The sequence below is a fragment of the Schistocerca americana genome, chromosome 1 (assembly GCF_021461395.2).
Source record: "Schistocerca americana isolate TAMUIC-IGC-003095 chromosome 1, iqSchAmer2.1, whole genome shotgun sequence".
Taxonomy (NCBI): domain Eukaryota; kingdom Metazoa; phylum Arthropoda; class Insecta; order Orthoptera; family Acrididae; genus Schistocerca; species Schistocerca americana.
The window spans coordinates 563,813,290-563,839,576 of record NC_060119.1 but is presented as its reverse complement, the minus strand read 5'-3'; the positions used below and the strand labels follow the sequence as shown (position 1 = coordinate 563,839,576).

Below are 26,287 nucleotides of genomic sequence, written 5' to 3'. Positions count from 1 at the left end.
GTTTTTCCCGAGGGCATGCAGCTTTACTGTGTGGATAAATGATGATGGCGTCCTCTTGGGTAAAATATTCCGGAGGTAAAATAGTTCCCCATTCGGATCTCCGGGTGGGGACTACTCAGGAGGAGGTCGTTATAAGGAGAAAGAAAACTGGCGTTCTACGGATCGGAGCTTGGAATGTCAGATCCCTTAATCGGGCAGGTAGGTTAGAAAATTTAAAAAGGGAAATGGATAGGTTAAAGTTGGATGTAGTAGGAATTAGTGAAGTTCGGTGGCAGGAGGAACAAGACTTTTGGTCAGGTAAATACAGGGTTATAAATACAAAATCAAATAGGGGTAACGCAGGAGTAGGTTTAATAATGAATAAAACAATGGGAATGCGGGTAAGCTACTACAAACAGCACAGCTAACGCATTGTTGTGGCCAAGATAGACACGAAGCCCACGCCTACGACAATGGTACAAGTCTATATGCCAACTAGCTCTGCAGATGACGAAGAAGTTGAAGAAATGTATGATCAAATAAAAGAAATTATTCAGATAGTGAAGGAAGACGAAAATTTAATAGTCATGGGTGACTGGAATTCGGTAGTAGGAAAAGGGAGAGAAGGAAACGTAGTAGGTGAATATGGATTGGGGGTAAGAAATGAAAAAGGAAGCCGCCTGGTGGAATTTTGCACAGTGCACAACTTAATCATAGCTAACACTTGATTCAAGAATCATAAAAGAAGGTTGTATACATGGAAGAATCCTGGAGATACTAAAAGGTATCAGATAGATTATATAATGGTAAGACTGAGATTTAGGAACCAGGTTTTAAACTGTAAGACATTTCCAGGGGCAGATGTGGACTCTGACCACAATCTATTGGTTATGAACTGTAGATTAAAACTGAAGAAACTGCAAAAAGGTGGGAATTTAAGGAGATGGGACCTGGATAAACTGACTAAACCAGAGGTTGTACAGAGTTTCAGGGAGAGCATAAGGGAACACTTGACAAGAATGGGGAAAGAAATACAGTAGAAGAAGAATGGGTAGCTTTGAGGGATGAAGTAGTGAAGGCAGCAGAGGATCAAGTAGGTAAAAAGACGAGGGCTAGTAGAAATCCTTGGGCGACAGAAGAAATATTGAATTTAATTGACGAAAGGAGAAAATATAAAAATTCAGTAAATGAATCAGACAAAAAGGAATACAAACGTCTCAAAAATGAGATGGACAGGAAGTGCAAAATGGCTAAGCAGGACAAATGTAAGGATGTAGAGGCTTATCTCACTAGGGGTAAGATAGATACTGCCTACAGGAAAATTAGAGAGACCTTTAGAGAAAAGAGAACCACTTGTATGAATATCAAGAGCTCAGATGGGAACCCAGTTCTAAACAAAGAAGGGAAAGCAGAAAGGTGGAAGGAGTATATAGAGGGTCTATACAAGGGCGATGTACTTGGGGGCAATGTTATAGAAATGGAAGAGGATGTAGATGAAGATGAAATGGGAGATTAGATACTGCGTGAAGAGTTTGATAGAGCACTGAAAGACCTGAGTCGAAACAAGGCCCCGGGAGTAGACAACATACCGTCAGAACTACTGACAGCCTCGGGGGAGCCAATCCTGACAAAACTCTACCACCTGGTGAGCAAAATGTATGAGACAGGCGAAATACCCTCAGACTTCAAGAAGAATATAATAATTCCAATACCAAAGAAAGCAGGCGTTGACAGATGTGAAAATTACCGAACTATCAGTTTAGTAAGTCACAGCTGCAAAATACTAACGCGAATTCTTTACAGACGAATGGAAAAACTGGTAGAAACCGACCTTGGGGAGGATCAGTTTGGATTCCGTAGAAATATGGGAACACGTGAGGCAATACTGACCCTACGCCTTATCTTAGAAGCTAGATTAAGAAAAGGCAAACCTACGTTTCTAGCATTTGCAGACTTAGAGAAAGCTTTTGACAATGTTGACTGGAATACTCTCTTCCAAATTCTGAAGGTGGCGGGGGTAAAATACAAGCAGCGAAAGGCTATTTACAATTTGTACAGAAACCAGATGGCAGTTAAGAGAGTTGAGGGGCATGAAAGGGAAGCAGTGGTTGGGAAGGGAGTGAGACAGGGTTGTAGCCTATCCCCGATGTTATTCAATCTGTATGTTGAGCAAGCAGTAAAGGAAACAAAAGAAAAATTCGTAGTATATATTAAAATCCATGGAGAAGAAATAAAAACTTTGAGTTTCGCCGATGACATTGTAATTCTGTCAGAAACAGCAAAGGACTTGGAAGAGCAGTTGAACGGAATGGACAGTGTCTTGAAAAGAGGATATAAGATGAACATCAACAAAAGCAAAATGAGGATAATGGAATGTAGTCGAATTAAGTCGGGCGATGCTGAGGGAATTAGGTTAGAAAATGAGACACTCAAAGTAGTAAAGGAGTTCTGCTATTTGGGGAGCAAAATAACTGATGATGGTCGAAGTAGAGAGGATATAAAAAGTAGACTGGCAATGGCAAGGAAAGCATTTCTGAAGAAGAGAAATTTGTTAACATCGAGTATAGATTTAAGTGTCAGGAAGTCGTTTCTGAAAGTATTTGTATGGAGTGCAGCCATGTATGGAAGTGAAACGTGGACGATAAATAGTTCAGACAAGAAGAGAATAGAAGCTTTCGAAATGTGGTGCTACAGAAGAATGCTGAAGATTAGATGGGTAGATCACATAACTAATGAGGAAGTATTGAATAGGATTGGGGAGAAGAGAAGTCTGTGGCACAACTTGACCAGAAAAAGGGATCGGTTGGTAGGACATGTTCTGAGACATCAAGGGATCACAAATTTAGCATTGGAGGGCAGCGTGGAGGGTAAAAATCGTAGAGGGAGACCAAGAGATTAATAAACTAGTCAGATTCAGAGGGATGTAGGCTGCAGTACGTACTGGGAGAAGAAGAAGCAGCTTGCACAGGATAGAGTAGCGTGGAGAGCTGCATCAAACCAGTCTCAGGACTGAAGACCACAACAACAACAACAACAACAACAACAACAACATTCTTTTTGAAACACCCTGTACTATATAACAAATTTTTGGAACGTGTTACATGCTGTGATATCGAAGATGTGTAAGTAGTGTACTAGGAGTAATATGAATTAGAGAAGCAGATCAATTTGTATTGGCTAAAATGAACAGTAAGTAAAACAGAGTGAATACAGTCGCATTATAAAGTTATGCATGTGTGTACATACAATTGCGTCGGTGCACATGACACTTGCATCTTTGCAATGGCCCTCTCAATACTGGGTGCTTGGAAACAGCCTCCGAAAGAGACTGCGGTCAGTTGGTCGGTTGAATGATTAAAGGGGGAAAGGGACTGTATTACACTCGATCTATAATTCACATCTCTCCGACTCGTCGCCATTACTCAATGTCACTTAGGTGGAAATTGATGTTTTGCCGGTTTAGGCACTCCCGGTTCTGCTTGGTGAGGCGTTTGGTTGCACACGCACATTCTCTAACACAAACTCCGGTATACGTAATCGCTCTCTACATCGTCCACTGCAGCAGTTTCATCTGCGCTACCATGTTTTCATTCGAATTAACGTTGCTGGATCGAGGGGATCATGATTTCGTGTCTTATCCTGGAATATGTTTGACACTTTCATCTTTGGAAATGGCTTCAGCGACATTATTAGATAATGTTAGATTACCTAGACGTTTGTCTCGATGTTTCATTATAGAAGTCGCAGCGAAAAATGACATCAGGTGATATCAGTTATAATTTTCTGTTGAATCTGTACATGTGAAATTGATATGCGCTGTGTCAGTAAGGCCGGCCGAAGTGGCCGTGCGGTTAAAGGCGCTGCAGTCTGGAACCGCAAGACCGCTACGGTCGCAGGTTCGAATCCTGCCTCGGGCATGGATGTTTGTGATGTCTTTAGGTTAGTTAGGTTTAACTAGTTCTAAGTTCCAGGGGACTAATGACCTCAGCAGTTGAGTCCCATAGTGCTCAGAGCCATTTGAACCATTTTTTTGTGTCAGTAAATAGTATACAAACACAATATGTACTACACGCACATATGATAGGTGGCCACTAACCTGAAAATGGGGAAATCGATGGAAGTCTGATGACTTTGGGTCGGTGCTTATTGCTTCTACCTGCTGACAACTCTAACAGGACACAAAGCAGTGCGCTGCAGCATTGACAGCGTTGTGATAGGCACTGTGAATGCAGTGTTGATTACAGCGTACTGGCAATTTGCAAGGCATCGACCGCGCCCTTAAGCTGTGGTCACAGTGACACCAACTTCGTTTGCAAGACTTCATTGCCTGACGTCTGGTAAGACACGACCGACAGCTTGGTCGTGGTACGTCCGACTACTCGGCGAAACGAATCCCTTAACATTTCTACAGCTGGAGACTTTGCAGGATAGCCTTTTTTACTAAAGAGGTGATGAATACAAACGTTTCTAAAAAGAATAATGTGCTCTTGCTGAGCTATTCGAACTACAGGACTGATTTTACGAACGCGTGATAATAAAGAAGAGAATGTTCTCCACATACTTGAGGTGTACAGTATATTCGCCTTTACATCACTCGCAGTCATTGGTGAATGCAGACAAATAGCATGATAATTTGACTTTCAAAATCTGTACTTACTTTCAGCGGAATTACGTAGGGAAGAAAATTTGGTATAAATCTTAATGAACGTAAATTTCTAGGAAGTGTTATTTTTCATCTCAATGCTTGACTAATGGCGAGATTCCAAACTGAAAATATTTATCTACGAAGGTAACATGTCACCCTCTCACGTGTAAAATGAACCGTTACGATAAATGAAAGATTTTTTAAAATTTTGGATAGGCGACATTCCAGGAATTATAGCTCGCACAGGATACCATGGGCGATGCACAGTGACCAGTTTTCGTCCAAAGCGCTGGGGTTTTTAGTCGTTTGTTTGGGAGCGGAGATCGATAAGTGTTTTCCACCTTTCGGCCGGTCACCTTTCTCAGACGATTTTACAGAAAATATTAGGTAAAAAAATCATTTTTGGTTTTCTTATAGCTTTAAATGTCAGGTACGTGATAATGTGCCCGTCTTTTCGTTAATGGTCATAGTTATTGTGATATTTACCTGAAGGTAACACACACAGCCAAATTCGGGAAGGTGTGCAATGAAAAATAGAGATCGCTATGATTTTGCGTTTGGGGCATATTACATAAAGTGTTGTTGCGTATGAAATTCAGCTAACATATCGAATTTTTCTTTAGATTTGGTAAGAGGCATCTATCTGTCACCAATCTTGAGAAAATTGATCTGAGTAGCGCGCTCATTTGCGATCGCGCCGCGCCATTGATATAGCTAGAGTGAAATATCCACAAGACTCCTTATATTTCATTAACGGTTTCAGTTATCGAAATGAGATTTTGGCAAATCATAGCATGCAAATTGGACACTATTTCACCGTATCGTTATTATGTAAAACTTCATTATCTACCGTGTTATTTCAGTAACAACAGACTTTTTCGGTAAAAGTTGTAATTTTCAAGGCCCATCGGTAGCTGCTGAAACAAGAAAAGCTATGGGTTTTTGAACAACGTATAAGTCATCACAGTTTTATTGTACCAAAGATATGCTTTTTCGTAAGCTACTGACTTTATTCTTCCTCAGTTCCTCACTTAATAAGCTTAACAAACTCAATAAACCACAGTTTCACAATCGTCTCGCAGTTGTGCCCGCACAACATGTTAGTAAGGTGAGACAGTGTAAGCTGCGCTGTGTTTTGGGAAAAGATGCGAATTTTGACATTGCAACCAAAGAAATCTATAGGTTTTTCTCAAAATTCGCCACTTACGGTGCTTTTGTGAATGTTACAAATGGTTAACAAGCCAGGGGAAAATGACCCGCTGCATTTTCGGCGGAATTCTTTTTAGATAGTAACGAAAGCAGAGGTGACAGTAGATCTTTTTGAATGGTCACCATGCAAGTGTGGGCGTGGAGTGGCCCCACTTACTATTTACAAATTATATGAACGTAGGCTTCACTTTAGGACGTTCTGTACGACCCCCCAACACTGCCACTCTCCGCACACATCCCCAGCCGACTGCGCAACTAGCGGCCGAGGTATTTTGCGCACACTATAAAAGAATCATCCACTGTTTTATTTGAAAACTGAAATATTTATTTCTTAAAAAGACTATAAATACGCGAGATGTACTGCCAGTTGTTACAAAATGTTTTGTACAGCAAGCTGGGTTTGGCGGTTCATCAGCTGTTGCAATGTATTGTCACCCGTATCCGCTGAAGAAAACAAACGTATTTGCATTCTTCTGACCACTATCCTATGGCAGCCGATGAAGTCTGTCTCAGACCACATAGCTGGCCGCTGTGGCCGAGAGGTTCTAGGCGCTTCAGTCTGGAACCGCGCTGCTGCCACGGTCGCAGGTTCGAATCCTGCCTCGGGAATGGATGTGTGTGTTGTCCTTAGGGTTTTCAGGTTTAAGTAGTTCTAAGTCTAGGGGACTGATGACCTCTGATGTTAAGTCCCATAGTGGTTAGAGCCAGTTGTTTTTTTCAGACCACACACTTGCTACGAACATGGTCGAAAGAATTGGCCAGCTTTGACCGACTGCTGGCGTCGTCCGAAGTCTGTATCAGCGTGACCACAGCCTCGAGCTTCCAAAGTCCGTCACGAAAAGTGCCAAGCAATACGGGGCTATTTTCACTCGTTTTCAAACCTCTATATTTTGTAAAGTACTACGTGTACAAATATGGTTTATACATGAGTAGGACCATAAACTCGCCAAGTTTGCGTTTGGCACTCTTTATATGTTCTATGACATACGTGGAAGCGGTAATCTAGTTCGTTCCACACCTTGTGTGACAACATCCTGTTCCAGTGATCTTGTCAGTGGACGTATGTAAAGACGGTTCTTAAAGTACAGTCCCTCCCTCTCCCCTCCAAAAGGAAAAAGTCGCTAGACGATAGGTCAGGCGACCTGGTGAGAGTGTCGGGGGGGGGGGGGGGGGGCGGAAGAGGCACTTCAGTTTCACTACGCACAATCCAGCGTCGTTTAGGCAGTGGCGAACATTCATGCTCCATTGAGAGTATGTCTTATTGGGAGATAAAGTTCTCCGATTCACTTGCGGAAACAACCACAAGTGCAACACACAAAGATTCGCGGTACCCTTCATAGTCTTGTCATGGGAGAAAAACCGCCAATAGGGCTGCCTCTGTGACACCGCGCGGAAAACGTTAACCTTCGGAAAATCCTGTTCATGCGCCACAATTGGATGAGTGACGCACACTCTCGCGTTCTGGCGATTAACCTTTCCACGTAACTAGCAGGCTGGTTCGTCGCTGAATATCAGCTTGTACTCGGAATGTTGATCCTCAAGTGCTTCCTGCGCTGTGATGCAAAATTGAAGGCGTCGGCCGTAATCTTCGGCTCTTAATTGTTACAAGAGCTGCAGATGGTAGGGTGTGAAGTGTAACGGCCTTCCCAAAGTGCTCCACACGGTTTTTTGCAGCATTCCACGTTTGAGGCTTGACCGTTGATTTTTTATTTTTTTTAACTGCGTATAATACTCCCTCCCCTCCCCACTCCTCGGTTGCATATGACATATTTGGTCGACAGGTACTTTTCTGATATGATACTTGAAATTTTACCGGCGTAAAGAGTACGCTGTGAAGTTTCGGGATTGCAGTTAGATTACGTAGACTACGTGCCACGATATTTCGCCTGGTAACCCAGATATATTGTTCGGTGTTAAAACAGAAACGAAACGAAAATATTCAAACACTAGAATATCTTACACGAAAGCTTAATATACACTAGCGCATGTATTGTAAAATCGCTTATCGTCTGGTAATATATTGTTACTGTGAGTGGAAGTTTAACATCTGTACATACCGTATTACAGTGGTCCATTGACACGCAACTGATTCCTACTTAACTGTTTAAAACATGAGAAATCAAATGGAAAACAGTGTTATGGTCTTAAGCATGACGAAAAAAAGTCTGTAATGTTCTTTTGCTTAGCAGACGACAGTTTAGATACTGACGCGATGTTCCACCATTTCCCAATGAAGAAAATGTCTATTGGGGTAGACGTAGAGCTTCGTTCGATGTACTGAACGTAAATGTCAAATGCTTCTTTAGCATGTGTACGTGATACTCGAGCCGTGGATTCAGTGTCTATGTTGTCATTATCTTTCTGTCATCGATTGTTTGAGTTCCAGTGTTAATGAGCTGAGCGTCAGTTAAATCTGCTTCCGTTGTGCAGTCAGCGTCAGCTATGATTTAAATAATGAAAACTGCACCAGTTACTTATTTTTTGTTGCGTAGCACTACGCGTTTCGAGGATTTATTCCCATTTTCAGGTGCATTTGTGCATTTGTTTTCATGAATATGTTTGGTGATGTTTGCATGTGTGATTTTCTGGCTCTCTTCCATCTTTTCGAAGTCAGACGTATTGTGCCACCTCCATAATAAAAATATCACACACATGCAAATCTTCATTTCCACTGTTTTGTTTACAAAACATGCAGAACATGACACAGCTGGAGAATTTCACAAAACGTCTGATACGGTGAACGAAATTCAGCATCAGCTATACTGATCAACTTACGTCACTGGGCTGGTTGTAGTCACCGTCACTTTTTACGTTTAGTTGGTGCCGTAATTCAGTATTGCACACTTCAGCGTGTAACAAGAACACTATCACTGATTTGTAAAGCAAATGCGTGCACAATGGCACTTATTGATGGAGTTAGAAACAAGTTATTTCATACTAAAAGTGATCGAACTATCTCAACTAGCAACGGTCTACTGCCTACTGATTCATGTCGCAGACGATGAGTCATAAAGTCCAGTCCAGACCGTAGCAGTGACCCGTTTAGGTAAACAAACACCAGAATTGGGATGGCGGGTGTCCGACCATCCGAGGTCGGATTAGCGACGTTCTGCTGTCGTAGCCCAGTATCATGCGTATTACGAGAGGGTACCCCAACAAAAAGAAAAAGAAGAAAAAAAGGGATAACATTGCCGTGGGCAGAGCTTGTGTGGTACGCATTTCCGCCGGTAGGCTTATTGTCAGTTCATTGCCGCCTGTGTCGTCGACCTGGTTTGTCGTGTTGATCTGCGGTGATTGTTTTTGCTAGCGCTCTTTTGTTCTTCTTTCTGTTTTTATGATGGCAAGTTCAAGTGAACAACTTGCAGCTGTGAAATTTTGTTTTTACTTAGTAGAAATGCTGCTGAAAGTATTTTAATATTGAGTAGAGCTTACCAACATGATATGGGGAAAATTCAAGTGTACGAGTGGTTTGTTCCAGTTGAAAATGGTAATGTGTCGATTGATAGCAGACCTCGTTCTGAACGTCCATCAACTGCCCGATTCGACGAAAATATTGAAGCAATTCGAGAGCTTGTCCTCAACTTTTATTTGGAAGTTTTAAGAAGATTGCCCAAGACTGTTCATAAACAAAGACCCTATTTGTGCAGACAGGAGGCTGATTCTTCCATCAAGACAACGCACTTGCAGACACAGCCCACGCACCTTACAAGCCTGACCTGTCTCCGTGCGACTTCTTCTTAGTTCCACGTATGAAAAGGGGCAGGAAAGGACAAAGATTTGATAAAACTGAAGAAATCAAGAAAAAAAAAGCGAGGGAGGAACTGCCAGCCATTTCTAAAGATGACTACAAAAATGTTTCGAACAGTGGAAGCACCGATGGGATAAATGTATCACTTGCAATGAAGAGTATTTTGAAAGGGATTAGGTTGTTTCGTAAACAATTTGAAAATATGTAGCTTTTTAAAAAAAATCCGTTGTTTCTTTGGGTACCCCCTGTAACGTCGACTCGGATCTTCGGTCTTGGCTAACACTCAGCGATAGAGCCACGAGATTATTTCGAATGTATCGGTATCGACGTTACAAACAGAACGTTCATGAACTGAACTCGTGACTTGTGCGAGATATTTACCTCACCAAATGTCGTAATTAAACCTTTTATAATCCATGTTTTATCAGTTGCTATTTAAATATTAATGATAAGTTCAGATTAGTTCCAACGACACCAAATTCCTACAGTCTGGAACCGCACGACCGCTACGGTCGCAGGTTCGAATCCTGCCTCGGGCATGGATGTGTGTGATGACCTTAGGTTAGTTAGATTTAAGTAGTTCTAAGTTCTAGGGGACTGATGACCTAAGATGTTAAGTCCCATAGTGCTCAGAGCCATTTGAACACCAAACTCCCTATAGACTGGTTGTAATCTCGAATCTATAATCAGTCGTAACAGTGTTATTAATTCCTAACGTCAAGGAGTTTCTATATAAGCGGCGAGCGCTTCAGTCAAATAATATCGCAGCACGCTGTCTCTCTAAATAATATTGCAAAACTTGAATGATAAATGCGTGAATTGACACGATATGCTGGTTTATTACACAATATTAGTCACTTCCCAACAGAGCCGAGAGGAAGAAGCATTCCCAGGTGTTGGGGGAATTATAAATTATAAGCTTCGTAACTATCGCCAAGTTCCATAGTCCATTAGTTATTACGAATGAAATTGTCAATCTGTGTTCACTTCCTAAATAGTGTTAACTTCAAGTTATCAAATTAAAAGTCACTTCTATCTAACATTTGCAAGTCCTCTATCTGAATTCTAAATAACGTAATATTTGACGTCAAAGTATCGTTTCACTGCGTCATAGTAGATCGCAATAATCAATTCTGAAAAAACAATCTAATTTCGCCTACATATACGAGCATTCAAAAGTATGACCTGCTTCGGTTAACTCTCGTAATGTAGTGACAATGGCTTGAATTATCCTTAGCCATTACTCACGAATCTCAAAGAGCACTCACACGGAGTATTCTTTGGGAACGTTGGTTCTACTTTGCGAATTTTAATTGTAATCATTTTGCGATTTACTATGATTTTGAATTTTGAGTTTGATTTTACTGGAATCCTATCTTTATTTCGTATGTTAATAAATTACTAACAAGGGAACCTCCCCATCGCACCCTCCTCAGATTTGGTTATAAGTTGGCACAGTGGATAAGTCTTGAAAAACTGAACACAGATCAATCGAGAAAACAGGAAGAAGTTGTGTGGAACTATGAAAAAAATAAGCAAAATATACAAACTGAGTAGTCCATGCGCAAGATAGGCAACATAAAGGAGTGTGTCAGCTCAGGAGCGCCGTGGTCCCGTGGTTAGCGTGAGCAACTGTGGAACGAGAGGTTCTCCGTTCAAGCCTTCCCTCGAGTGAAAAGTTTAATTTTTTACATAATCATCTTCGCTCTCCAAAATTCCAGGACATGTTCAGATTTGCTTGGATATATGCAGAAATTGACGGTCTACACACGGAAAAATTTGAAAACGTTAAAAGCATATGTTTTGACAGAGCACAGGGAAAACTGTGCGATTGTGAAACTGTTCATTTGTTGCAGTTTATGTGACAAAGTCTTATGTTTTCATCAATTTTTTTGGGAGTGATTACCACATTCACAAGAAAACCTAAATCGGGCAAGGTAGAAGAATCTTTTTACCCATTCGCCAAGTGTACAAGTTAGGTGGGACCACAACATATTCCTGTCATGTGACGCAGACTCCGTCACCAGTGTCGTATAGAATATATCAGACGTGTTTTCCTGTGGAGGAATCGGTTGACCTATGACCTTGCGATCAAATGTTTTCGGTTCCCATTGGAGAGGCACGTCCTTTCGTCTACTAATCGCACGGTTTTGCGGTGCGGTCGCAAAACACAGACACTAAACTTATTACAGTGAACAGAGACGTCAATGAACGAACGGACAGATCATAACTTTGCGAAAATAAAGAACGTGAACTTTTCACCCGAGGGAAGACTTGAACCAAGGACCTCTCGTTCCGCAGTTGCTCACGCTAACCACGGGACCACGGCGCTCCTGAGCTCCCATTATCCTTAATGTTGCTCTTACACATGGACGATTCAGTTTGTATATTTTGCTTATTTTTTTCATAGTTCCACACAACTTCTTCCTGTTTTCTCGATTGAGCTGCGTTCAGTTTTTCAAGGCCTATCCACTGTGCCAACTTATAACTAAATCTGAGGGGGGTGCGGTGGGGAGGTTCCCTTGTAAGTATTAAATTCCTGATTCAATTACTGGTTAATATCCAAATAATGGTGTTAACTGGAAATTTGTTTGCTCGTTCATTTTTCGTGGAATTTGGAACTTTTTTTGGGGAAATCTTTGGGAATTTGGAGCTAATTTTTGATTTTCGTTTCTCGTCCGAGGAAGTGGCATTACACCCCTCTACGATGTACCACACCGCATCTAGGTCTTAGTAGAGCAACGTCAAGGCTATCGCGCACATTACTAGTGTATAATAGCATTGGCGAATACGGTCAGGGTTGTGTTGTGAGCGGGGCTTGTGGCGCGGTGTTACAGGTGGGTGGTGCGGCGGCAGCGGCGCAACGTCAGCCTGCCGGAGTCCCGGCTGCAGCCGGCGACGGTGTCGCCCCTGGCGGAGGACGCCTCCGCCCCGGGACTGTCGCGGCCGCAGGAGGTGCGGCTGCAGACGGCCGGCTCCGCCGAGGGCGACGCCGTGGCGTCGGTGGTGTCGCTGCGCATCGAGGCGGAGAAGGTGGAGGTGGAGGAAGGCCGCATGCAGGTGCTGGCCGACTCCGAGGTGCGGCTGCGCCTGTTCGGCGTCGCGCTGCGCCCCGGCACCAACATGACGTTCACGCGCGTGGCCGCCGCGCGCGGCGCGCCCTGCAGCTTCCCGCAGCCGGAGGTCTTCACGGTCAGTCCGCCCCCCTCTTTCGCCCAGACACCGGCAAACTCGACGTTCAGATGAGCTCGTTGTTCACGAGACAAACTCCAGTCTTCTTTCTTTCATCCCTGCCTACCTTTCTTGCCTCCTTCCTCCTTCACTTCCTTTCTAAAGTGTCAGTTTGAGTCTGCCCGTTTCTGTGAGGAGACGATTCTGACACACCAGTCCAAAGTGCTAAGGGGTAGGACGTCAAACGGGCCGACTTGAAGCAGGAGAGCCACCACAGGACATTTTATTTTCTACTGTCTATACTTTTACAAATAAGTAAAAATTTTACAAATAAGTAAAAATTATCAATATACCGTAATTTTACAAATAAATTCATAAAACTTTGTCAGCATGACCAGGAAGGATTCAGGATTCACACTCATAGCAGTGGAAGTGCAAAACCATAACAAAATAAATTTTTTTTAGATATGAAATTTCATCATTTTTTCACTTACTGTTGACTACATTTGTTGCTATAGGTACATTTTTCTTCACAAGTAGGAGAGATTCTTTGATGAATTTTGTACAGCATACAAACCATACTTACAGGTGTATGAAACTCTAGAATTTACCAAATCTATTAAAAACTGTGGTAAAAATTGAGATAATTAACTACAAAATTTGATTTTTTTTCCAAACATAAGTTTAAAACGCAACAGCTCATTCATTTTTTCATAACTTAAATAGATTCTAGAGTTTCAAACACCTGTAAGTATGGTTCGTGTCCTGTGCAAAATTCATCAAACAGTCTCTCATACTTATGAGGAAAAGTGTACTTATAGCAACAAATGCAGCCAATAGTATGTGAAAAAGTCATGAAATTTCACACGTAAAAAAAATTATTTTGTTCGTTTTTGAACTTCCGCTGCTACGAGTGTGAACCCTGAATCCTTCCTGGTCATGCCGACAAACTTTTAAGAATTTACTTGTAAAAGTATAGACAGTGGAAATTAAAATGTCCTGTGATGCCTCTCCTGCTCCAAGTCGGCCCGTTTGACATCCTACCTCCATTAAGTGAGGCAACCATCTTCTCAGACTTTATTTTTCCAGTTGGCTCTGAGCTAAAACCTATATGGATCCTGCCACACAGCCCACTGGACGGGCCAGAGTGTCAGGCGGTGATAGGACGCCGCCTATGTGTTACTGGTTCCTGTGCTATCCCAGACACAGCAGTTGCGGCATATTATGCGGACAGTATATCGTGGCAGTCGGCCGCGAACGTAAACAAACGAGAACTTGTACTGCCCGAGGGCAGAGGAGCGGTCCGGGAAAACAAGCCCCACCTCCTTCTCGAAGGGCTGCCATCCTACATCCGTGTTCTGTGCTTCCACGAGAGCAGAACTGACATAACGGTCATAAAGATCGCTGATACGTTTTGTAGTTGTGAGGGTCACATTCGAATCCCTTTATGCACTGGGACTAGTCTCTTCGCTCATTTCAAATAAGAAGAAAATCAGTCTGCAACCCATGGAAAGCTGGAGTAACAAAGCATTTGGGAGAGGCTACAGCGGAATTGTGTGCTGGGGTTGACAGTGGTAGTTCAGGCCTGACTTCTGGCGGTATCTTAAACACAGTTCAAAACGCTCCGCCTAAAACTGCCACGATAGTGTCAGTATAATACAGCGAACTCGTTTACGTTCGAATTGGTATGGCTCACAGGTTTCTACACACTTCCTTGGTTGGTACTTTCTTTCTAGTCGTATTCCTTTTAAATCGGTCCAAGCAGTTTTGAGATATCGTTAGCAGGACGACAAAGACGCTGCGGCCCCACTCTGCATTGTTGCCAAATATATTCAAGATGACTGATCCAAGAAGGCGCCGATATATGTGGCAGTGTCGCAATGACGTCATGTCTGGAAGTTCAGATTTTGACGGAAAATAGGTCAGTTGGGCTACTTCCACTGACCAAACCCACTCCCCTCCCCTCAACCTCCCCCCCCCCTCTCCCAAGAAAATGGTGGGAAGTTCAAATTTTGACAGGAAAAAGGATCACTTGGGCTACCTCAACTAACCTAAATCATCCAGCCACCATCTCTACCTTGTAATTGCCAGGAAAACGACTTAGCCTGTGCTGGGCTGCTGGATAAGATGGACACAAGTCTATTTTGCATAGTGTTTATTTAAACAATTTCAGTTGTCATAGGCAGTAGCTCCATCCAGTGTGTTCACCATGAGGTCCAGAGTCCTACTGACCTAGTACACAGTACTGCCACCAAAGGGCACTGTCGTCCCATGGCGGTCTCGGAAAAAATGGCGGAAAAAGGACTTAGTCTGGTCCAGCTGCCGGAGAGAGGAAGGAGAGTACTTTATTTACTCTGGAAAAATTTATTTAAGGATGGATTTCACGTAGTTTATTACGCTGATGTGCCTGGGGCCACATTACCCCAAGGCGCGCACTCTGGCGCGGCGCGAGAACGTCACACCAGCCTGCGAGATGCTTCCAGCCACGCACGTGTTTCCCTAACTGCCGTTGCAGGTGCGAAGATGCACAGCCTTCGTACCTGTGGTCCAGCGAAAACCTAATTGCCAAACGACTCACCATCGCAAGTGCAGCTAAAAGGTTGTCAGAGTTGTACTGACGTCACAGGTCTATGTAAACAAGAAACAAGTCTCCCTCTCAACGCGATATAGAAACTGTTGCAATGCCTCAAAACCATTTTGTACAGATCGCCATATTGCACTGACAGTTAAACCTTGAAAAAGTGGTCTACAGATCGTCAAATATGGAAAGACACTTACTCGGTTACACTGCTCTGCCACTGATGACACTAGCTTGAATATTTCAAAGTGAAACAGATCTCCAACCAGGCTATATATCATCACATATCGTATCGATGTAGTAAACATGCAGTTCGTATCCTGCGCCATACAAAATCTTCGCTTGCGCATCCTGCATATAGCTAGCCACCACCAGATTCTCATACATATATTGCGAAGACTGTTTTACAAAGACTGGGTCAGTTCCCCTCGGCACAAAGGCGTCACTGTTTCTGGCTCCGACCTGCTTGCTTGCTTTCTACACCCATCTCCATCTTCTGGGATTACAAGAAAACCGGTATTTTCACATGATTTGCCAGAATACTGTACCATTTATGCGATACTTCTCGATATCAAGCACATAGCAGTATCGCTTGCACAGTATAATTCAGAAGATAGACTGGAAATTATTTCTCTAGAAACCTGAAACTTTAGCAAGGTGCAGTGTGCTGTAAACCACTGAGTAATTAGAAACTTATCCCATCTGCGAAGATCTTTGTCTGAAAACTCGAAAAAAATACCGGAAACTGGTATTTTCACTCGCGATTACCGATGTCGGTGATATAACAAATTCCATATCATCCCTATAATTTAGAGTCAACTAAGGTGTTTCTCACATCTAGAGAAAGTGCATACATGTATTCCACCCATCTTTCACCTACTAGATGCGCACACCACAATTGAGGTTCTCTCAACCAAATAAAGGCAGGAAATTTGCAGAAGCAGTCAGTCGACAGTTTACACCAGGGAATAATGATCCAGCGCAAACACAGGTCCATATTGAATCTTCACAAATTTCCATGGGGAACACACACGATCACGAAAGCTGTACGACACATAATGAGTATTGGTTCACTATTCAGCTGTCTAGAGGACGACACGGTTAAATCAGCTACATTTCTGTACCCCAACTGGTCATTGCATTTGGACGGTTCCTGCCGTTAGCTGGAAATGTGAATCATTCCCACCACAGGCCACCGCCGCCACGTACTCCTTGCACATCAGACAGAATCGTCTTAGGAAACCGGCTACATATATATTTGATCGCTATACTTACAAGTAAATGTTAAGATTGCGGTCTCATTTGGACGACATTCAACAATGAGTGAAGTATCAGAAATACCCTCTGCTCATGGCTGTGGCTCTGGAAACAGAAATATCCCTACCATTCTTATGACTTGACACACTTTTCGAAGTAAAAAAAGAATCTTCCATTCCCTTTCTTCGCGGTAATCCATGTTAAATCGCATAGCTTCCTTATGACAGGACAACACCATTTTATTTGCACATGTCGGAACACACACACACACACACACACACACATGCTTTATAAGCCAGATGGTCAAGGCGAAACTATTACTCATCCCTTACTACTAACAAGGGAACCTCCCCATCGCACCCACCATCAATTTAGTTATAAGTTGGCACAGTCGATAGACCTAGAAAAACTGAACACAGATCACTCGAGGAAACATGAAGAAGTTGTGTGGAACTATGAAAAAAATAAGCAAAATATGCAAACTGAGTAGTCCATGCGCAAGAGAGACAACATCAAGGATAATGAGAGCTCAGGAGCGCCGTGGTCCCGTGGTTAGCGTGAGCAGCTGCGGAACGAGAGGTCCGTGGTTCACGTCTTCCCTCGAGTGAAAAGTTTAATTTTTTATTTTCAGACAATTATTTTGCGAAGCTGCACAGGTACGCAGAGCAGTATTGTTCACGTGATCGCGTGTCAATTATGAAAGTTCGGGTACTCACACATAATCAACTTCGCGCTCCAAAATTCGAGGACATGTTCAGATTTGCTTGGACATATGCAGGATTTGACGGTCTACACACGGAAAAATTTGAAAACGTTAAAAACATATGTTTTGACAGAGCACAGGGAAAACTGTGCGACTGTGAAACTGTTGCATTCATTTGTTGCAGTTTATGTGACACTCTTATGTTTTCATCACTTTTTTGGGAGTGATTATCACATCCACAAAAATCCTAAATCGGGCAAGGTAGAAGAATCTTTTTACCCATTCGCCAAGTGTACAAGTTAGGTGGGTCCACAACATATTCCTGTCATGTGACGCAGATGCCGTCACCAGTGTCGTATAGAATATATCAGACGTGTTTTCCTGTGGAGGAATCGGTTGACCTATGACCTTGCGATCAAATGTTTTCGGTTCCCATTGGAGAGGCACATCCTTTCGTCTACTAATCGCACGGTTTTGCGGTGCGGTCGCAAAACACAGACAGTAAACTTATTACAGTGAACAGAGACGTCGATGAACGAACGGACAGATCATAACTTTGCGAAAATAAAGAACGTGAACTTTTCACTCGAGGGAAGACTTGAACCAAGGACCTCTCGTTCCGCAGTTGCTCACGCTAACCACGGGACCACGGCGCTCCTGAGCTCCCATTATCCTTAATGTTGCCTATCTTGCGCATGGACTACTCAGTTTGTATATTTTGCTTACTTTTTTCATAGTTCCACACAACTTCTTCCTGTTTTCTCGATTGATCTGTGTTCAGTTTTTCAAGGCTTATCCACTGTGCCAACTTATAACTAAATCTGAGGAGGGTGCGATGGGGAGGTTCCCTTGTAAGTATCATACTTCACCAATAACTGGTTACTGGTGATACGAAACAATACTGAGCGAAAATCAGTGGTGGGTGGACGTGTCTCCTAAGTTTTTCCTGAGAGTAGTACCACTGTGTCTTGGAAAGAGAGGCGTAATCGTCTTACAAACCGCCAGATGTTAAAAACACGATCGCAACGACCACGTTACTATTACAATCGGTCTTTGTTCTACAGGTTCTCACAAGTACCGCTAACGTATGTGTTGAACACTATACAAGCCATATAAATCGACGTATGGCATAGTGATCGCTTGAGTGTATATTATCAGACCAACAGTGCGAAAAATGTTAGCAATTTTACAGTCATTTCAACACTGAGCAATGATGTCACAGCATGCTTCCCAATTTCAGTATCATCGCTAAACCATCCCCTCGTCTACTTCGCTAGTACCATTGCGAATATAGATAGATCACTGTGCAATATGTCCATTCATTTTTAATTCTCGAGCATATACATCATCAAAGTATACCAAACAGCGATCTACATATTTCTAGCATCTCGAGCATAGTGCGTAATTTACGATCTCTCTCTCTGTGCAGGTGGGAGTCACAGGGCATTCTTGCATCCTTAGGATAAGGTCAGGGACTGAAAGTCCCCCTCGCACTGTCTTTGACCAACCCTCCCTGCAGCACTGTTACCGATTCAATCTGCAGCTGACGAGAAGTAGACCCCCCCCCCCCCACCTCCCAGAACCGTGCTAGAACTCAAACCCACCTTGGGGGAGCAGTGGGAGAATACCCCACCAGGACTCCACAACAGTTTGGTAGCCAGCATGTATGGTTGAAAATGTGCTTTATTACCTGAGGAAGGCATATTCTTTACTGAGAGTCCGTTATCGACCGTTATGTTGGGAAATGAATATGTGAAGATGGTATCTGTTCTTTCGGACTTGCACTCACATTTTTCAAACTCTAACGGGAATCGCTAGATTGGCTGCCGCGAGAAATGAGTATAGGATGCAGGGGCACCACAAATGTATTGTGTGGACAGTAAGTTGGAAATGTGGGTCTCGCGGGGAGCGTGCCAAGAGGTAAGTCCCTGCAGTCGCACTATCCTCTGTATCTTCTATGGCTGTGTCGGATACAGCCGGCACGGTAGCTCAGTGTGCTCGGTTAGAGTGTTAGGTGCCCTGTGCAATAAAAAAAACTGAGTGAATGGATCAACGAAGAACTTAAACGAACGTCATAGGACGTCCGCCCCGAACAAATGAAACAAACTATAACGAGTAAAATGAGGTCAAAAAAAAAGGTTACAGCGTCTGTTATGTAAGCAGAAGATCCCGGGTTCGAGTCCCGGTCGGTGCATACATTTTCAACTGTCCCCGTTGATATTTATCAACGCCTGTAAGTAGCCAATGGTGTGGATTTCATTGTAGTTTCATTTATGTTGGGAGTCTATAACATGAACGTTATTTGTGTCTGGTTATGCTGCTTTCCCATGTGGTGAAATCTATACCAGTTTTCGTTACAAATATTTCACTCTACCTCTATACTTACGTAGTATGTTTAATGTTGTCCACCATTGCCTGTGATTATTGCTGTCCGGTGATGTCTCTCTTCCTTAGCAATTATCAAGCAGTGCAATTATAGTACTTTTGCGACTTTTTTGTGAAGAAAGAATTATACAAAATCGCAACTGGGGTTTCTTTAGGAAAAAGGGAAACGCGAATGGCAGTGAAAAGAGATAGTAGCGTATGATTATACTAATTAGATAGTAATAATTTATCGTACTTGCTCGCTGGAGTGTAGGAGAGGGCTGTAATGCGGCGCTGTGCGGTGTGTGTGCAGATCAACCAGGTGTCGGAGGCCGGCACGTCGGCTGAGGCGGTGGTGACGGTGCCGTCCGTGGTGGGCACGTACTACCTGTGCATGGAGATCGGCGAGGGCCCCGCGTTCGTGCACCAGGGCGAGGAGCCGTGGGTGTCGCTCAGCGTGCACACGCCGCTGCTGCCCGTCTGGCTGTCCATCATCGTCATCTGCGTCTGCCTCGTCTTCTCGGCGCTCTTCTCCGGCCTCAACCTCGGCCTAATGTCCATGGACCAGACCGACCTCAAGATCATCTGCAACACGGGCACGCCCACCGAGAAGAGGCGAGTACCCCACTCCGTAAAGTCTCGCTTACACTGCGTGCATTTGCACACGATTCGCCAGTGAATTTCCCTTGTAACTGTGAACAAGCGTTTACACTGGACTGAAAGAAGAGAAGGCCTTTCCTCCTTTTTTATTTTTTTCTTCTTTTCCTTCTTTTTTCTTCTTATCTTTTTCTTTTTTCCTTGTTTTTCTCTTTTTTCCTTGTTTTTCTCTTTTTTCCTTATTTTTCTCTTTTTTCCTTGTTTTTCTCTTTTTTCCTTGTTTTTCTCTTTTTTCCTTGTTTTTCTTCTTTTTTTCCTTATTTTTCTTCTTTTTCCCTTTTTCTTTTTTCCTTTTTCCTTCTTTTTTCCTTTTTCCTTCTTTTTTCCTTTTTCCTTCTTTTTTCCTTTTTCCTTCTTTTTTCCTTTTTCCTTCTTTTTTCCTTCTTTTTTTCCTTATTTTTCTTTTTTGCCCTCCTTTTTTCTTCTTTTTTTCTTCTAGTAATAATAATACTCGCCTGCACGGGTTTTACTTGATACGTTTCTTACAGCCGCAGGGCAAAAATTTCATATTTTGATACACATTTTTTCCCTCGCGTGTCGTCTGTTTTTAACGAAACAAGAAAATGGCGTAGGTAAAGGAAAAACAGTAGGTTTGTGGATATTAACGCAACCGTGAAACGCGTGGGGATAGTGCACGTATCACCTAAATGTATCGCCAACCTTCATTAGTATTATTCTAAAATCTTGTACGTGAGTTGGTTGACACTTTTGTCTGGCTTCTCATTACAGTTGAGGGGGAAATTTAAAAGCAGGACACTAATTAATGATGGGAACAAAATCTGAAAAACTGCTAACATTTACACTGTGGTTTTTATCAATTTCAGACAGTTGCGTTGTTGTTGTTGGGTTGTTTTTGGGGAAGGAGACCAGACAGCGAGGTCATTGGTCTCATCGGATTAGGGTACAATGAAGTGTTACAGGCTGACGTGCGAGTGGATTTACCGTTGCCCATATTCTAAAATTCTGCATATTGACATGTCCTTGTATATGGAAGTCAGCTTCGTCTGTCCACAGAATGTTGCAATGCCATTCATTGTCCACGTCCATACAAGCAAGAACTTCCAGAGCAAATGATTATCTTGCTGGCAGGTCAGCAGTTAATAGCTCCCGAATAAGATTGATTTTGTATGGATAGAAATGCAGAATGTTTCATAGGATTTTATGCACCGTGCTCGCACGCAAGTCCAGCTCTCGGGCAATTTCACGTGTACCGCATATTTGTGCATCATCGCTCGATCCGTCCCGCAATGTCTTTTCGAATTTTGTTAGCTTTTCTTCAGACCCCTAACCAGACATCGGACCTGCCGGCCGCGGTGGTCTAGCGGTTCTAGGCGCTCAGTCCGGAGCCGCGCGACTGCTACGGTCGCAGGTTCGACTCCTGCATCGGGCATGGATGTGTGTGATGTCCTTAGGTTAGTTAGGTTTAAGTAGTTCTAAGCTCTAGGGGACTGATGACCAGAGATGTTAAGTCCCATAGTGCTCAGAGCCAGACATCGAAGCAATATCATTTTGCACTTGAGTGTTCGGCACTTCCGTAGGCTACCGGCGCACAGTCACCGTTCTTGTAAAGCTGCTTTACCAGCAGCGCGCCATCCTTCGTGGAGACAGTTACGTTAGATGTCTCGGACAGCTGTGTGCCACGCGTGTATTGGTGTGCATATTCTGACGTTTACAGCGCCATCTATTGGTAAAATTATCGTTTTCTTCCCCCATGACGTTTCCCTCTTTTTTTTTATAACATGCTGTTCAAATGTGACGCCATTCTGAGCAGTGGTTCTCTTCCTACAGCGCTTTGAAACTGGAATTTCAATTATGGACACCATGTGTGTCTGAGAGGGTTCCTGTCGTCTGCAGTGTCAAATGAGAAGCACTCAAGAATTCTATTGTAGTGCATATAAGAAAGATGTCAATGAAGTGTGATTAATAAAAGTGAGATATAAGCTATGTGATAGAAACTACCACGTAGTTTCTCGGAGGGGAGACAGCGTGATCGCGCGAAAAACTGTACACACATGTTTATTCCGTTATTCTGTTAACAGTACAGCGGAAAAGTGCCTCAAAATATCATTGAGGAAAAAGAGTAGTAGACGCAACTAACCTGAGTCAACATGTTTTGTAAGATGAGTTTGAATTTCTCTCTGAAGAACCCGAATAACAGCAGTGCTCCTGGTATAGACAACAGTCCAGCTGATCTGTTTGAATCAGGAGGAACTAAACTGAAAAATGATGTGTTTAATCTTTTGTGATACAATATACACGGTGATTTTGCTGAAGGGGACAAACTGCAGGAAACGAAAGTTGAAAGGGTTAGGAGCAAGGTCATATGGACGTATGGCCGGAAACTCATTTCAAGAACGGCACACCCCACACGGAGGTGGGATCTAAGTGACCCCGGAATTAGCACCAGGCAGATGGCACAGCCAGCATAGGATAATCCAGACGACCGTGTGGAACGTTTTCCAAGACAGTTGTTTGTATCCATATCGCTTACAACGCGTATAGGGCTTATTACGCACGAGCTTGCCTCTGTGGCGACGATTCTGTCGGTGGTTCATCACACAGGCTGTCATGGTGCTGGGATCTGTTTCATCCATTCTATTCACAGACGATGCTAGCTTTACCAGGGGCGGTATCGTCAACCGTCACAACATTCACCCGTGGGTTGCGGAGAATCCTGACGGTATGTTAGAAGTGAGCGATCGACACTAATTCGACTTCAGCGTGTGAGCGGGGATTATTGGCGACCGCCTCGTGGGACCAGTCATCCTTCCACAACGCCTCACAGGTGAGGCTTACCTGCTCTTGCTACGGTGACCCTGAATTCCTTGCTGGGACACGTGCTTTTAGTGCTAGGGAGGTCATTGTGGCTACTACATGATGGTGCTGTAGCTCACTGCTCCCTTTTGTGTGGAGCTAAAACACTAGTACAGGCACAACGTTCCCACTTGTCTGGTGTGTTCCTATGTGGTTTCTGCCAATGGATCCTACACTGTCAAATATCTTTTATCTCCACCTTCAAGTGGGTTTATCGCCTTTGGATCGTAGGTCCAGCAATATGTCCATATGACGGTCTCTGCTGCGTACCACGCCAGGCATCGTTTTCTGCAGTTTGTCCCCATTTAAGAGTGTCGTGCTATATGTGAGCGGGGAAAGCCGCCCACGGATTATGTGAAAGATGTTATGATACCCATCCCCAAGAAGGCAAATGAAAGACTGATAGCAAATATTAATAAATTGATGGTATGGATAAATTTGTTATTTCACAGATTTTTCGATATTACGAACAATACATGAGAGCACTACCTTTGTAAAAACTTCACATCTGTTGTCACGTAAAACCGGTTCCCAGATTGGCAAAGAAACTGGGAAAAACTAATCCCATTTGGGATTTGATTTTAGAAAAAGCCACAATAAATGTCACGTCATGTGCGGATGAGAGAACATACTTCCAAAAAGAGCATACTACATTAGACTTTTTCTGAAAAAAATAAAAATCTGGATTTATTTAGATGAACTGTCGATTCGTAAGCATTACACATTATACGTCAATGTCAGAATTACACCAATGGAAGTGATGTAATGACATGTCTCTCGATGGAGCAGACGCCATATTGATTTTGGAATATTTATATGCTTTGTATTACATGTTGCAATATGCCGTTTCAAGGCAATAACACATTGAGGATTTATCACAGACATGTCTCTTATAATTAAATTTCAGTTAATGACCTGTCAACCATACAAACCTTAAAGAGGCATTTGGGACACTGACAAGTTACCAGATGACTGGACATCTGCTCTGATCCACGCCTTACACAAGAAGGGTGATTTGACTGACATCAACAATTATAGAGGGATCTCATTGATACCAGTCACCTATAAGATATTATCTAAGGCGTTATTCAACAGAGCCGAACCCCAATTGGACCGAAAACTTGGAGATTATCAGGGTCGTTTTACAAAAGGACGTTCTTGTGCTGAACAGATCCTTAACTTGAAGTCAGCATTAAGTCAAATTAAACTAGCGAATAAACAGTACGTAGTTACTTACGTTGACTTCAAGAAAACATACGATTCCATCGACAGACATACTCTTATGAGAATTTTGCAGGAAATGGGCTTGGACCAGAAAACCCACAGCCTTATCCAGAAGACCCTGAATAACACGAGATCACGAGTAAAGTTCAGGGGAACACTTTCAGAAAGCTTCGAGATAAAGACAGGGAGACGGACTTTCACCTCTTCTCTTCAACTGTGCACCCGGCAAGGTGATCAGAGAGTGGCGAGAAGAAATGGAAGTACAAAATATACCGAGCGGTATTTACCTGGGACACAAATGGGACTAGTAGTACGCTGCTTAGCTTTCGCAGATGATCTGGCACTTACAGCCAGTTCAGTGGAAGGAGCAATAAAGCAGCTCAATATGCTCAAACTCCAGGCTCCCAAGATAGGACTTCAATTGCCACTAGAAAAGACAAAATACCTCACCAGCATCAGTGATACTCCCAGTGAACTACAGCTGGAATAAGGACAAATTGAGAAAGTTGACAGATTTTGGTATCTAGGAGAATGGTTGGAACATAATCTACCAGAAGGAACACTCCTAACAACTCGGGTTAATAAGTTACAATTAGCATATCGATTAACCAAGAACATTCATAATCTCGGTCAACTTGTTGATTGCTTTGTCTCCACCATGCTTCCACAGCTCTGCGACTATAACGTCTTCTCCTGGTGCTTTGTTATTCTTCAGAGACTGAATGTTGTTTTTCACTTCTTCTGTTTATTCATCATCGTTAGACTTAACCCTATTTGATTTCCTATTTAGAACGCTGTACTCATCTGACCAGAACTCTTACTCCGCCTATCACACCACTTCACTGATTCCCACCATATCTAACTTCAGCCTATGTATTTCCCTTTTTAAAATCTGTAAGCCATCTACCCAGTTAAGAGCCCCAACATTCCACCCAGCGAGCCGTGCAGCGCTATTTTTGTATCTCTTGATGTCACAGCGTACATCGCGCGTTTTGTGGCGCTTTTACACTTGTCACACCGCTCTTCCACCTGTGTTATACTGATCGACACCTGTTGTTCTTAATCACCTGTCGGGGAACTTTTTGCTAGCTCCTTACAACTGAGTCTTCTTCTCGAGAATATAGTCAGTTAACTACGAAATTAGCATAAGTGGTGTGTCCGGTATAGCTGCTCATGATATAACGTCAAAGAAACGTACAACGTATTACTATCTTTACGACGTTTCTCACCGAGCCGTATACGTTATCTCGCATTTCTAGCTGCTTCTCTCTCACAAATAATGATAAAAATACAGAAATTCGGGGTCGCCACCAGCCCAAGCCCTTCCTAACTATTTAGAAAAAAACGGAGCTGGAAAATTATTAGTTCTAATTAAATTATTAAAGTAATTAAAGTATGCAAATTTCTTTCAGTAGCCAGATAAATAGCACTTCATGCCGTGCATGAAGCAACTTGATTAAGGATTGGAAATCGGAGTAAGTGGGTAAGGTCAACACCACAGACTTTATCTTTCGAGTAGATTATTTATTGTATCTAAGTATTCGGTTGCACATCCTAACTACACATAACTGGTGCCTTACTAGAAATATTTAAGTAAGAATTACATGAGAATGTAACAGAGCACAATTTAACTACAGCAAGAAGAAACACAGAAAACGGGGGTGGGAGACAATGATACTATCATCTTCTTTGCGTTCATACCATAAAAATATCTCAATGAGATTCGAATTACGATTATACGCATGCACTATTCTGGACAGAGGTTTAACCCAAGCACGAGGTTGTGCGATAATTATTCAACAAACTAACTGCGTCTGCTACTTGCAAACGGCCGAACCAGAGCACGTGGTGCATTCCGAATCAAACTGTTGTGCTGCTTTGTAGAAAGAGCACGAAAGAACATATATTCATGTGGAAATTATAGCTCTTTAAACAAGC

The 26,287-nt window shown here is 42.9% G+C and overlaps 1 protein-coding gene across 2 annotated transcripts in view; it reads left to right on the top strand.

Moving 5' to 3' along the window:
* LOC124606469 (unextended protein) overlaps positions 1–26,287 on the top strand; it is a 532,433-nt gene that overhangs the window by 353,209 nt on the left and 152,937 nt on the right. For both annotated transcript variants that reach the window (XM_047138454.1, XM_047138462.1), the window contains exons 2-3: positions 12,419–12,773; positions 19,968–20,269. In XM_047138454.1, coding sequence (XP_046994410.1) covers positions 12,419–12,773; positions 19,968–20,269 — 657 coding nt within the window. The remainder of the gene's footprint in view (positions 1–12,418; positions 12,774–19,967; positions 20,270–26,287) is intronic.